The 13,416-nt window shown below is 38.5% G+C and overlaps 1 protein-coding gene across 1 annotated transcript in view; it reads right to left on the reverse strand.

The window, feature by feature from the left end:
• The window catches only part of PARD6B (par-6 family cell polarity regulator beta), a 28,207-nt gene extending 17,656 nt beyond the window's left edge, over window positions 1-10,551 (reverse strand). The window contains exon 1 of the mRNA XM_070744623.1: window positions 10,324-10,551. Within this exon, the coding sequence (XP_070600724.1) occupies window positions 10,324-10,404 (81 nt within the window). The 5' untranslated portion in view covers window positions 10,405-10,551. The remainder of the gene's footprint in view (window positions 1-10,323) is intronic.
• Between the last annotated feature and the right edge of the window lie 2,865 nt (window positions 10,552-13,416).

The following is a 13,416-nucleotide window of genomic DNA, read 5'->3' on the forward strand; positions in this document are numbered from 1 at the left end:
ATGTCTACCTAGCTTTGCATTACAGTAGCATTTTCATTCACTGATGTGCATGAATGACATCATATGCATGACTGCAGAAGTTGTGAGAGCTCCAACACTTGAGACTTTCAATGGGAGACTGGACTGCCATTTGTATTAAATAGTGTAGGGCTGTGATGGTGAGCCTATAGCACGCGTGCCACAGGTGGCACGTGGAGCCATATCAAAGGACACACAAGGCATTGCCCTATATCAGCTCAAGCATGCATTCGCGTGCTAGCCAGCTAATTTTCAGCCTTGGGGAAGGCCATTACTACCTACAGAAGCTTCAGGTTTCCTGAAACCCCGGAGTGAAAAAAAATGCCCGATATGCAAACCGGAAGTTCAGAAAATGGACTTCCGGTTCAGAAAATGGACTTCTGGTTTCCCCATTGTGCTGTTTTTTGCACTCTGGGGCTTCAGGAAACTTCCATGAAGATTCCAGAGTGCAAAAGACAGCACAATGGGCAAACCGGACGTTGTTTTTTTTTTCAAACTTCCAGTTTGCCTGTTTGGCTGTTTTTTCACCGTCCAAGGCTTCAATGAGGCCCGTGTGCATGCGCAGAGACAGGGATGGGGGATTCTGCCCATGCACAGGGGCAGCGGGTGGGGTGCGCATGCATGGGGGAGGAGAGAATAGGTGTGGGAACGTGCGCATATGCTAGCACATGTACACACACCCTTTTGGCATGTGAATCAAAAAAGATTCGCCATCACTGGTGTAGAGATTCCTGCTTGGACTAGACGACCTACAAGGTCCCTTCCAACATACATACATACAGTACATACATACATAAATCCTTCTGTGGCTTGTACATCCCAAAAAACTTCTATGCGGTAGATAGTGAATTCCCACTTATCATGATCTAATAGATTATATGTAGCTCAGTGTTGAACTGTGGAGTCTTTGATGTCAAGTGTGGTTGGTTGTTTGCTTGCAGATGTTTCATTACTTCACTAAATAATATCATCATGAAACATCTGCAAGCAAACAACCAAGCTCTGAGAGCATCAATGACTTCACTCTTGACTGTTTATGCAAAATCGTCCTACAAAAAAATCAGAAATGTAGGCTGAATAATTTTCCATTTCAGGCAAATTTGTGAGCTTCAGTTATAGATATTTACTTTTCAAGTGATTGCGCTAAAATCTGCATACCATTTATTTAACTTCTTTAAAACCTGGCCTAACCATATTCCTCTGGGAAGTCTACAACAATGAAAATAAAGCACACACACAAAAAGTTCCCATACCTCTTTAAAACAGAATCACACATTAAAGGAAAAGTAATACACAAACATACTATGGCCAAAATCCCATTGAAATAAGATGATGGGACTGTCAATCAAACATGGCAAAACAGGACAATTGTTCCCACATTATATTCCAATTATGGCACAGCAAACAAATGCATCTATCCATTGGTATTTTTCTCTTTCCAACAATACAAATCCACAAATGAGTTCTCTATCCAACACAATCTGGCTATTCACTAAGTATGCACAGGATTACACAGTAAATCTCCTAAACCATTTCCCCTTTTCAGGTTCCACTGCAATTGAATTCTACTTCCTCTTCTGTTACAAAATGCTTCCCCCTGTTCTTGCCCATTCACTTCATGATCTGAAATTTATTTTGGAAGGAAGTACTTCTCTACATCCTTCTAAATCATTACCTTCCTAGCTTTGGGGACTATTATTTAATTAGGAATGTGGTGATAGCATTTTACACCTGAATGGACAGGATGTTGGATTTTTTTTTTTGGGGGGGGGGGTCAGGCATGTCACCTACACAATCAGATCATGCAGAATGCAGCTGCGAGAGCAATCATGGGCTTCCCCAAATATGCCCATGTTACACCAACACTCCGCAGTCTGCATTGGTTGCCGATCAGTTTCCGGTCACAATTCAAAGTGTTGCTTATGACCTATAAAGCCCTTCATTGCACCGGACCAGATTATCTCAGGGACTGCCTTCTGCTGCACGAATCCCAGCGACCAGTTAGGTCCCACAGAGTGGGTCTTCTCCGGGTCCCGTCAACTAAACAATGCCGCTTGGTGGGACCCAGGGGAAGAGCCTTCTCTGTGGCGGCCCCGGCCATCTGGAACCAACTCCCCCCAGAAATTAGAATTGCCCCCACCCCCCTTGCCTTTCGTAAGCTACTTAAAACCCACCTCTGCCGTCAGGCATGGGGGAATTGAGATACTCTTTTCCCCTAGGCCTTTACAATTTTGTGCATGGTATGTCTGTATGTATGTTTGGTTTTTATAATAATGGGTTTTTAATCATTTTTAGTATTGGATTATTATTGTACACTGTCTTATTATTGCTGTTAGCCGGAGAGGGGCGGCATACAAATTCAATAAATAAAAATAAATAATAAAATAAATATTAAAGCCTGTATATCAGGCATGTTTGTAGAATAGAAAATTATAAATATAAGTTTCCTTTTCCAATAGGTATACCTGTGGATAGCCTATATGCTTCATTCTGTACATCTTGCAATGCCTTTGACAGAAATAGCAACAGGGAAAAGATTCAAATGTTATTTTCTACATTTAAGTTCTATCAGTAAATTGATCAATCAATCAAGAAAGCCTAAAGATAAAGATGGTTTTCAAACTATGCTGACAGCGTCAATTAAAGGAATTGGACATTACCGTCTTCTAGGGTATTTTTTTCAACTTCTTCTCTGTCTAGCCCAGTGATGGCTAACCTTTTTGGAACCAAGTGTGCCAAAAAGGAGAAGGGCGGCATACAAATAATAATAATAATAATAATAATAATAATAATAATAATAATAATAATAATAATAGCGCACACACCCATAATGCAATGTTTGTGTGACACTGTGTTCCCTGCACCCCATGTGTCTCATCCCTGTGCATGTCCACATGAATGCGCCCAACCTTGCAACTGCCACAAATATGCACACAACATAGAAACATAGAAGTCTGACGGCAGAAAAAGACCTCATGGTCCATCTAGTCTGCCCTTATACTATTTTCTGTATTTTATCTTAGGATAGATATATGTTTATCCCAGGCATCTTTAAATTCAGTTACTGTGGATTTATCTACCACGTCTGCTGGAAGTTTGTTCCAAGGATCTACTACTCTTTCAGTAAAATAATATTTTCTCATGTTGCTTTTGATCTTTCCCCCAACTAACTTCAGATTGTGTCCCCTTGTTCTTGTGTTCACTTTCTTATTAAAAACACTTCCCTCCTGGACCTTATTTAACCCTTTAATATATTTAAATGTTTCGATCATGTCCCCCCTTTTCCTTCTGTCCTCCAGACTATACAGATTGAGTTCATTAAGTCTTTCCTGATACGTTTTATGCAACCCCCATATATGCACCCTGCCTCACGCATGTATGCATGAGCCCCCAAAATAGCTGGCTGGCGGGAGGCATGTGCGCATGCGCGGTGGAGCTAAGCTGGGGCCACAGCTCACGTGCCTTCAGAAAGGGCTCTGCACGCCATCACAGGTCTAGCCTAACAAAGTTAAAAAACATGACAAAACAGCATGCTAAACCTTTGAAACCAAAGTAGCCAAAATGTAGAAAAAGCAACGAAATACAAAGCAACCAACCACATCTACCAAAGCCTATCAGAAATTATAATGAGCCAAAGTAACAGGAATTAATATTGATAGCAGTAGAAAATCTTTATATAGGCAAGTTTGATCAGTTTTTAAACTGAAATTCAAGTGTACCTGAATTTCAAATAACATTTCTACTTGTTTGGCCTAAATTGTTAAGAAACTTGATACATTTCCAACTTCACTGAGGCCCGAATTTGGCTTACATTTTCTAGAGGCTTACATGCAGACTTGCTGCTGGAGATTTTGCCTTAATCTTCAAGACATTCCTGACCACCTTGATTTTATAAGATCATTTTACATAGTCAAAAGACAACAAGCATTAACGGGGATCTATGATTTTGGAGCCTATATGCTTCAAGAGGGCTTTGTTTTGGCTGAAAAGCAGATTTTTAATGCTGATCAGTAAAGAGATTTAGGTTTTCGCCCTTTGTTGGTTATTTTCCGTATTCCGCCCCGAGTCTTTGGAGAGGGGCGGCATACAAATCCAAATAATAAATAATAAATAAATAAATTTATTTCCCTGCCCAACTCACAGAAAGCCTTCACTCCTGTTAGATTTAATGAAGACGGAAGGGAGTTTTAAAGCACTCCATTATAACTGTCTTTGCTTCTCTGCCTGATGAAGTGTCAAATTTGTTTCTTTCTTTCTGTTATGAACTGGCTGAGCTTTTAATAAAGATTCTGTCAATCAATAATGATGAAGCTCAACAACATGATGGCACCCAAAACAATCTAACCAAAATCCATATAGAGGTAGTCCTCAACTGACAATCATTCGTTCAGTGACTGAAGTTACAAGAGCACTAAAAAAAGTGACGTTGTGACTGTTTTTCACATTTATAACCATTGTAGCATCCCCATGGCCATGTGATCAAAATTCAAATACTTGGCAACTGGCATTGATTTATGACGGCTGCAATGTCCTGGGCGTCACATAATCATCTTTGATAAGCAAATAAGGAAGCCAGCTTTGCTTATCAATCGTGTTACTAACTTAATTGCAGTGATTCACTTAACAATTGCAGCAAGAAAGATCATAAAATTCACTTAATTGTCTTGCTTGGCAATGGAAATTTGGGTCTGAATTGTGGTTGTCAGTTGAGGACTAACAGTAACAGCTATGCTAAAGAAAATGACATAAGATGGGCTCAATCAATTTCCAGAAACCCGGACCTAAGAGAACATCCAGGTTTACAAAGACGTACATGCTAGCAGGATTATTGGTCAAGTGAATCTTAAGGGACATGGTGTTCCAGGCACAATGACAAAGAAGGCAAGCTTCCTGGTCCACCCAATGGTATTGCTTAATAGATGGGGCCTGGAGCATGCCTACCTTGCCAGAGTTAGAGAAATAGACAGAGGTAACTAGAGGAGGAGATCCCATAAATAACTCTGCTTCGTGAAGGTCTTTGTAGGTGGTAACTGTTACCTTGAAGACTATTTGGGGGCCCAGTGCAGAGCAGTGGTACAACACAGGCATATTGAGGGATACTCAAAAATGTCTGCATCACTACATATTGGGTCCAGGTGAGGGTTCCAACCTACCGCCACTACCAATACTGATGCGCTAATAGCTCCAGTTGACCGGTGCGTATTGTGCATATTGAAGCGAGATTTGGCTTCTGTGCATGTGCAGGAAGCAAATCTTGCAAGATGTGTGGGCAGATGAGATTTCAGTGATTTGTTTTTGCTTTCGCACATGCGTAGAAGCAAAAAATCGCTGAAAATAGCAGAAATCGCACACACATGCACGTCCTCTTGCGAGATTTCACGTCCTGAGCATGCACTAGAAGCCAAGTCTTGCTCTAACATGCGCGCACACAAGCCAGTCACCCAAACCCCCGCCTGCAGCTCCATTTCCGCTACCAGTCCGGTGTCCCCATCCCCCCGTTCCGATAGGAACCCGATATTGAGTCAATTGCAGCTTCAAAGTGCTCTTCAAGGGCAGCTTGGTGTAGACCACATTGCAGTTCAGATGATCAAGGCATTAGCAACTGTGAATGGCTCTTCCTAATTCAGGAAAGAGCAGGGGTTCATAATTTTAGCAGTCAATACAATGATGAAGTTAGAACTAGTTATGAAAACAATGATCATATATGGATGAACTGATCTTTTTTTTTTTTTTAAAAATCATCCCTGTGATGTCTTATTAGATTTATCTCTCAGCTTTATACCCCTTGCCTTCTATTTTCAGCACAACAATCCTATGGGGGTGACTAGATTGTAAGAGATCAACCTCAATACTCCACCTTGGCTTATAAGGCATTTAAATAAACGGCTTTAATTTCAAACTATCTTGCATCCTTGTAAACATCTTTATTATTTGTAAGCTAGAATTGCTGTGAACAAGTAAACAACTATATAAATTTTCTAAATCAATAAAATCTTATATAGTCTATTAAGTTTATATTACACAATAATCAAGCAAAACAGATGTGTTGCATTGTCATACCTTTGTTTCTAATTTTTTAAAAAAGCTACATGAATAACTTCTAACATATTGGTAGAATTATAGGCTGTTTCCAGATATTTACTCTGCAATATTTATGCTTTGTTCCCTCACTTTTTCATGATCCAATCTGAGCCAATCTTGTTCAATATTTGTATTTTTATTCGGCGTGTGCTTATATCAAAGTACCAGAAAAGACCTATTTTTGTCCTATAACATCAATAAACTTGTATGATATAAAAAGTGGATTAAGAGGAAATGATTGGTGCAAAGTCATTCAGGGAGATTCCATTGCTCATAAACAATTTAAAAACTAGATCAGACACCATAACCTTTGATACACATTGGCTTTCCATTATTCGCTTATTTGTTTGAAAAGGAAATCTGTTTTTTTTTTTAAGTAAGGAAAACTGAAGTCTGCATTTATTATGATTCTTTCATCTTTGTAAGAATGCTTTGGAAAATTGCTCCTTTAGTTTATCCATTTTCTTCTTGAATGTTGTCACTTCACTCCATGCTATCTTATACCTTTGTGTATTTCTTATATTCATAAAATACACACATATTTTTTTTGCCTGTAAGGTTTTTTTAATTTTATTCTATAGCAATGTTCTCATCTATTCTTTTATTAAGCTGTGTTACAGATCATTAACAGCTGTATGCTTAAGAGGGTAATAGAGGTTTTTTTTTAAAAAAAAAATCTCTTCTCCTGACCACATCATCATGCCATAGGTAAAAGATCAATGATCAGATGAAAGGGAGAAATATTGTATCTCTAGGCTCCAGTGTTGTTCAGGGTAAAAAGTTTTCTTAAGTCTGTCTCACACCTTCGGGCTTGTTCAATTTCCCAACTTAACTCTGTAAGTATAAAAATATTTATAGTGCTAGATATCCTCTCAAAATGCAAGTACTATTGAAAATGAATTTCTTAATGTACAGCGAATTCTTAGACTGTACAAAATTCAATGTATGCAAACCGCTCGCCCCAGGTTCTCTGCTTTATGGTCCTTTTACATAATTCTATAAATATTTCCCATCTATTTTCATCAAGCTTCAATACAGATCTTTAATGGCTGTATATTTATTAAGAAAAGATAAATAAACATTTAATACTCATTAGCTTTCGTTACTCATAATTAAAGAAATAAACATAAGAGCTTTAGGAAAGTTTGATTTCATGCCAGGTTTTCTGTATGCAACAGTACATGTTCAAAAGAAACATGAAAAGTTGCAACACACATGAAATATTGTTAACTCAGATATAACTTAGAACTGCAGTTATTCCTTCATTTTCAGAAAGCTCTGGAACTAGCACTTTAGAAATGCAGCCAATCTATAAACTCTACATATTATTGGGTTATGGTGATCAGTGCAAGCAAATTAATTGTCTTAGTTAAAAAGAAAGTTAAAAAGAATATAGGAAATACAATACAGAGAAACTAGACTAGAAATGGATTAATATTTAAAAGGAGTGGTAAACCTCACTACACAAATAGGCAAGAGAACAAGGATATTGTGGATTATATTTTACGTTAAATCTAAAATCCTGGGTGCCAGGTAAAATGTGTCTTAAGGATCATGTTTGTTGCTTATCTAAAATTTTAGTTACCTTCAATAAAAGGATTTAAACAATAACTCATAACAATTACTGTCCAAACATAGTTTATTCCTCTCTGTGCTTAACAGCAAAGCCGAAACACTTCACCCGATCCACTAATAGCTAACACAAAAGTAAATGACTGATAAAATGTTCTCTCCTAGTCAGACTATAGTATGACACATCCTGTTACTCAAAATATCATGTGTATCACAGCGTAGCACTTTAATTTGTGGCATGACTATACAAATAATACAAGGGCAGCTTAATCTATAGAAAAGTATAATATACTTGGGTGTGTACAAGAATACAGAAGTTTAGAAATCACCTCAGGGTAACTATTTTGTACAGATACAATGAGCTTAAAGTTAGTAAATGACAGGGCCTCTGAGCATTCCAAAATCCCCTAAAATGGATATTTCCATAGTCTATGCTTTTTCCAAAAATAATCCATGTAAAATTATATTATTACATCAATTTTGTTCACTTTTAATATCAGAACTCAAGCACCTAGGTGTGCAGAATTTCAAAAATGCTTACGGTACCCTGATCAACACTAATGTCAAGGCTATAGTCAAAATGGCATCCCTTATACCCTTTTTTGATAAGAGATTCTACAATTTCTTAAAATGTGATCTGATCTGCAATCCGATTAAAAATGTTTAAATTTTTTAAAAAACCAGGAGGTTGAAGACAACTTCTGTATAATGTAATACTGTACATCACATCTTTTAAGTGTCAGCTAAGGTTGTATGGCACCCTACAGAATCTGTGCATTAACAGCTATGCCTGGAAATGGATAGGGTGACTAATCATTGCTTCCTCAGATAAGACATACGTGATTAAAAGCAAGAATACCCCCCCCCCCCAATAGCAAAAGGAAGGAATTCTAATAAAATTTCTGAGATTCTTCTATCTGCGCAAAACTAGTTATTACAGCATGGAACAAATATGCTGTACGTAGAGGGGAATGCAAACTGTGGCAAAGAGGTAATGCCTACACATAACCACACCCTATTAGTTTATACCAATCATGAATATTGGCCTACATCTTATATTTCTATAATCATCCACACTCCCTTAAAAGCTTCTTACTGTATCTTTACACACACACATTATAAAGACAAGAGGGAATTCCGGCATTTTTCTGTACAAAATAGTTAATACTTAACTCAAAAGAATTGAGTCGGTTTCTTCTAGTGAATTCTTACAGTGCAATTGTTGCAACTACTCATTTAAAGTACATTTTTTAATGAACTGAGATTTTGCTGACCCAATCCCTAGTGCCTTTTCACCTTCCAACCTTAATCCTATATTTAGCATGTAAATCTAAATCTAAATGCTATATGAACATCCCCTAACAAATCTACTGGTAAATCTAAATGCTAAATGAACATCCCCCAACATGACATAAGAATGGGAGAGTAGGTTTTAATGACAAAAAAATGAGTTAAGAGTGTTTCAGGTGGGCAATTCATCACGCAGATTAACACACATAGAATGTTGTTTCTTAGCACGTAATCACATCTTAATCCTGATCTGATTTTTTTAAAAAAAGGTTGTACAGTAATTCAAAGTTGGCTGTGAACTGTTTTCACAACCTCAGATCAAAAGTATTTCATTACACCTTATAGTTAGGTACAATGGGAGAGCAAGCAGGCAGGTGGGATTATTTATTTTATTTTTTCTCCATCTCCACATATTTTTTATTTTACTACATTTCTATGCCACCCAACTCCCCAGGTACTCAGGGTGAACCGTTTCGACGAGGTCTCACTCGTCATCTTCAGGCTGGTGTTTCTGTCCTTCTTCTCTGAGTGTTCGCCTGAGAAGAAGGACAGAAACACCAGCCTGAAGATGACGAGTGAGACCTCGTCGAAACGTCGCCAGAAATTTCCAAATCCTACACGGGAAGAAACCCGAATATACCAAGACCGTCATACCTGTACCCGTGAAAATCTACGAATATATATATATATATATATATATATATATATATATATATATATATATAAAAATTTATATTTTTATTTATATATATATAGAGAGAGAAGAAGGTAGAGGGGAAAAGAAGGAGAGAGGGAGCGGAGTAATAAATTCTGGGGGGGAAACAGACGGGTAGATAAAAGTACAAAAGGTGAAAAATTAGGATGTGTGTGATATATTGGATAGAAATTTATAATTAATTAATTAACTAATTAATTGTCCCTCCCCCAGAATTTATTACTCCCCTCCCTCTCTCCTTCTTTCCCCCTCCACCTTCTTTCCCCTTCTCTCCCTCTTTCCTACTTCCCTCCTCTCTTTTTCCTTTTCTACTTCCTCTTCCTCCCCTACTTGTCCCTTCTGGCGAGTGGGATTTAAACCCTCAACAGAAATGCCCTCTGCACATGGTCAGAGAGACACTTCTGCCTTTCTCTCAACCCGCCCCGCTACAAAGAGGCAATAAAAGCCAATCCTTAATTAAACGAAACCTTTCCTAGCCCTCCCCCCAAACAAGACAGCCGCCTCCCTTTGTAATGTTCTCTTCCCTCCTTTAACTACATTTTTTTTAATCTTATTTTTTTGGGGGGGTGGGAGTGAATCTTCCCCCACTCCCAGCCATACGAGGAAGCCTATTCCTGCTCCCACTCCGCTTGGCGGACGCCACCCACCTTGCTCTTCACTTCCATAGTGCCGAGGCCGCGGCTTCCCCCGCTATTAACGCCTCCTCCACCTCGTTGGACCCGGTTCATGCCGCGCGGGAACTCGAAGGTCGGCTCGGGCGGGCGAAGCGAAGGCGGGGTGGGGGGGAGCAGCGCGGCAGCGGCTCGCAGCTCGGCCGCCTCCCGCCTGGCTCTGCGGAACAGCCGACGCAAGCTCGCCTGCCAGGGAGGTAAAGGCAGAGGGGGCGTGCGAGCGTACGTGCGTGCGTGCGCGCGCGCGTGCGTGCGTCTGTCTACCGGCGGCCGGGCTGCCTAGCGCAGGCACCTGCACCTCCAGGGAGGGGGGATTCGGGGTGTATGTGTGTGAGATGGTGAGCGAAGGCACGCATGCGCGCGCGGGGGCCATCTGCGAGACGTGGGGAGGGGGGTTGCGCCGCACCTGCGAACCCTAACGCGCCTGCGCGCTAGCTTCTGCGGGAGAAAGAGGGAGGAAAAAAAGAGGCGATACACCTGCTTAAAAGCAGGGCCACGCGGTGGGGGTGGAGTGGCCAATGCGCTTGCGGCCGGCGGAAAGGTGAAATACCTGCTGGCCTGGATTCCAAAGCGGGATTAGAGGGCGCATGCGCGCTTGGTTGACGCCGGAGATTATTAATTGGGCGAAAGAGATCGGGAAATTCTGTCAGCAGGTGGGGGTTGCAGGTGGAAGCGCAAGTTTCTGAACAAGAGGCCTTCTCTGTATAAATTCCTCTTTTTGAGCGCTCTGCCTTTTTTTCTTCCCTGAAGGCCACCATTTTTTCTCGTTACTTTTTATTTATTTATTGTTTTTTTCTTTCAACATCATAACATTTTTTTCACAAATCCACATCTGAATGTTATATTTTACAATTTACATATCTGTTCACAATATATCATATCTTTCCATTGTTCTGATTCTTAGTCTTTTCCATACTACCACACTGTTTTTCTCTTATTTTTCCCATCAGGTTGTACCATTCCGTCCAAATTTTATAATAGTCCGACTCACTTTATCCTTTCAATTATGTTGTTAATTCGTCTATTTCTGCACATCTGTATATTTTGTCAATACATTCTCTACTGGAGATTTGTCATTCTTTTTTTTCATTACTTTTATTCTCCAACAACTCCCTAGGAACTTCTTAGATGAAGGAATGTCAGTCCAGAAGCCTTGATCCTAAGAAGACAGACAGGATGGACATTAGGATGCAACTCCTGTTACATTCAGCCATGCAGTAGTTGTGGACGGGGTGGGTTGAACAACCACAATTGGCTCAATTTATCATCATGCTTGACCTCATTTTAGCCAAGGGTGAGATGTGAATCCAGGTGAAAGATTCACACAATCCTAATGTGGCTTTTGCCTGAAAAAAGGATTCCAATCAATGCAAAGAAATAAAAAAAAATTCATGTAGATATTGTGCTGTGTGGAACAAAGATAAGTTGTGGCAAAGCATTGTTTATATCGGGTCCCCAACATTTTGGACTTCAGGGACCACCAACATCATACTTTTAAATCCCACGGACTATCAAATTCATAATTTTATGTCCTGCAGACCACTGATATGATTTTTTAAAAAGATAAATACATTTGTAAAATAATGATCAGAGAACTTTCATTTTATTAATATGAAATACACCTATTTAACATTAAAAAATTACAAATGCTTATTTATAACAAAATTATAAATGCTTATTTAATGATATCAAAATCTTTAAATATTGTTTAATTGTAACAAAATTATTAAAGGTAGTGTAATTACAAAATAATTGAAGGTTATTCGATGGTGGCTTGCTGATGTTGCGAACGTCAGTCCCATATTCCAGAGCTTTTCCTTTCCTGTTCCCGGACTGGATTAATTGCTCAACTGATTAATTGATCTGACCTAGGGCCAAGTTTTTTCCACGGACCACCATCATTTTTTCAGGGACCACCAGTGATCCATGGATCACAGGTTGGTGACCTGGAGTAGAAATGCCTGGGAGATCGTATGGAAAATTTAAAGAAGATTTATTGATAGTAGGATTTTGGAAAATCATCACTGGATACATTATGAAATATGGGGACAAATTACTGGCAGTTTGCTCATAGTAAAACATTTTCTTGCAAAGTTAGGCTGTTGTAAGAAGGTCTATGAATATTTGCATATTAAGCATTAGGTATTACCTGGAAAGCATATAAGCCTTTGAGATTTCAAAGTGTGGGAATTAGGCAGGACATTGCAGAAGGCATACAATTGAAGAGATTAAAATGAAAATGATATTAAAGTCCTAAAATTCATTAATTCCAGAATGCCTTTGAACTAAAATTGCTAACACCAAGATAATGTAATAATTAGTACATATAGATTATTATTATTATATTGAGTTGTACTGCTTTAAAATTTCTCAGTTGTACCTAAAAATGACCAGGACCAGAAAAATGCCTATTAATCTAGAAATATCTTTTATATCTTAATTTTTAATAATTTACTTTTTAATAATAAACCTTTTTATCTTATTACATTATGTTAATATTTCTTTTGATTTGGACCTCTGTCTAGCTGTGCTTGATCATTATGCAATGGTATATTTTATTTTTAAGAAGGCATTTTTCTGGGTAAAGTATATTCATTTAATAAAGTGATAGGTATGAATCAATGACAGGGTTCAATGATCAATTACAGGGTCCAGTATTTAGCTTACATTCTACAGCAATTAATTATACCAGATTAAAGTTTTTAAAAATGAAGATGAAGGACTTCCTTTCAGGGATTCTTATGAAATCATGAATAAATTTCAGTCTGTTACATCAAGTAAATAAAAGTTAATGTATCTCACGAGCCTTTTAGTTTAGAAGTTCCTTGTTTATTTATATACCTTCCCCGCCTCCCACACACAGGCTCACGTATAATTAAAAATAACAATAAACAATCATAACTATAAATAGGCTACTTTGTATTCAGGATTATCATGCTAAAGTAACATACTGAGTTTGATAGAATAAGTGACAAACAAACTTTATAAAGGAATGTGTAAAATTGAATCTCGACATCATTGACTATAGGACATACCCTAAGAATAGATACTATTTGAGATATTGGGACT

The sequence above is a fragment of the Erythrolamprus reginae genome, chromosome 3 (genome assembly GCF_031021105.1).
Source record: "Erythrolamprus reginae isolate rEryReg1 chromosome 3, rEryReg1.hap1, whole genome shotgun sequence".
NCBI lineage: Eukaryota > Metazoa > Chordata > Lepidosauria > Squamata > Dipsadidae > Erythrolamprus > Erythrolamprus reginae.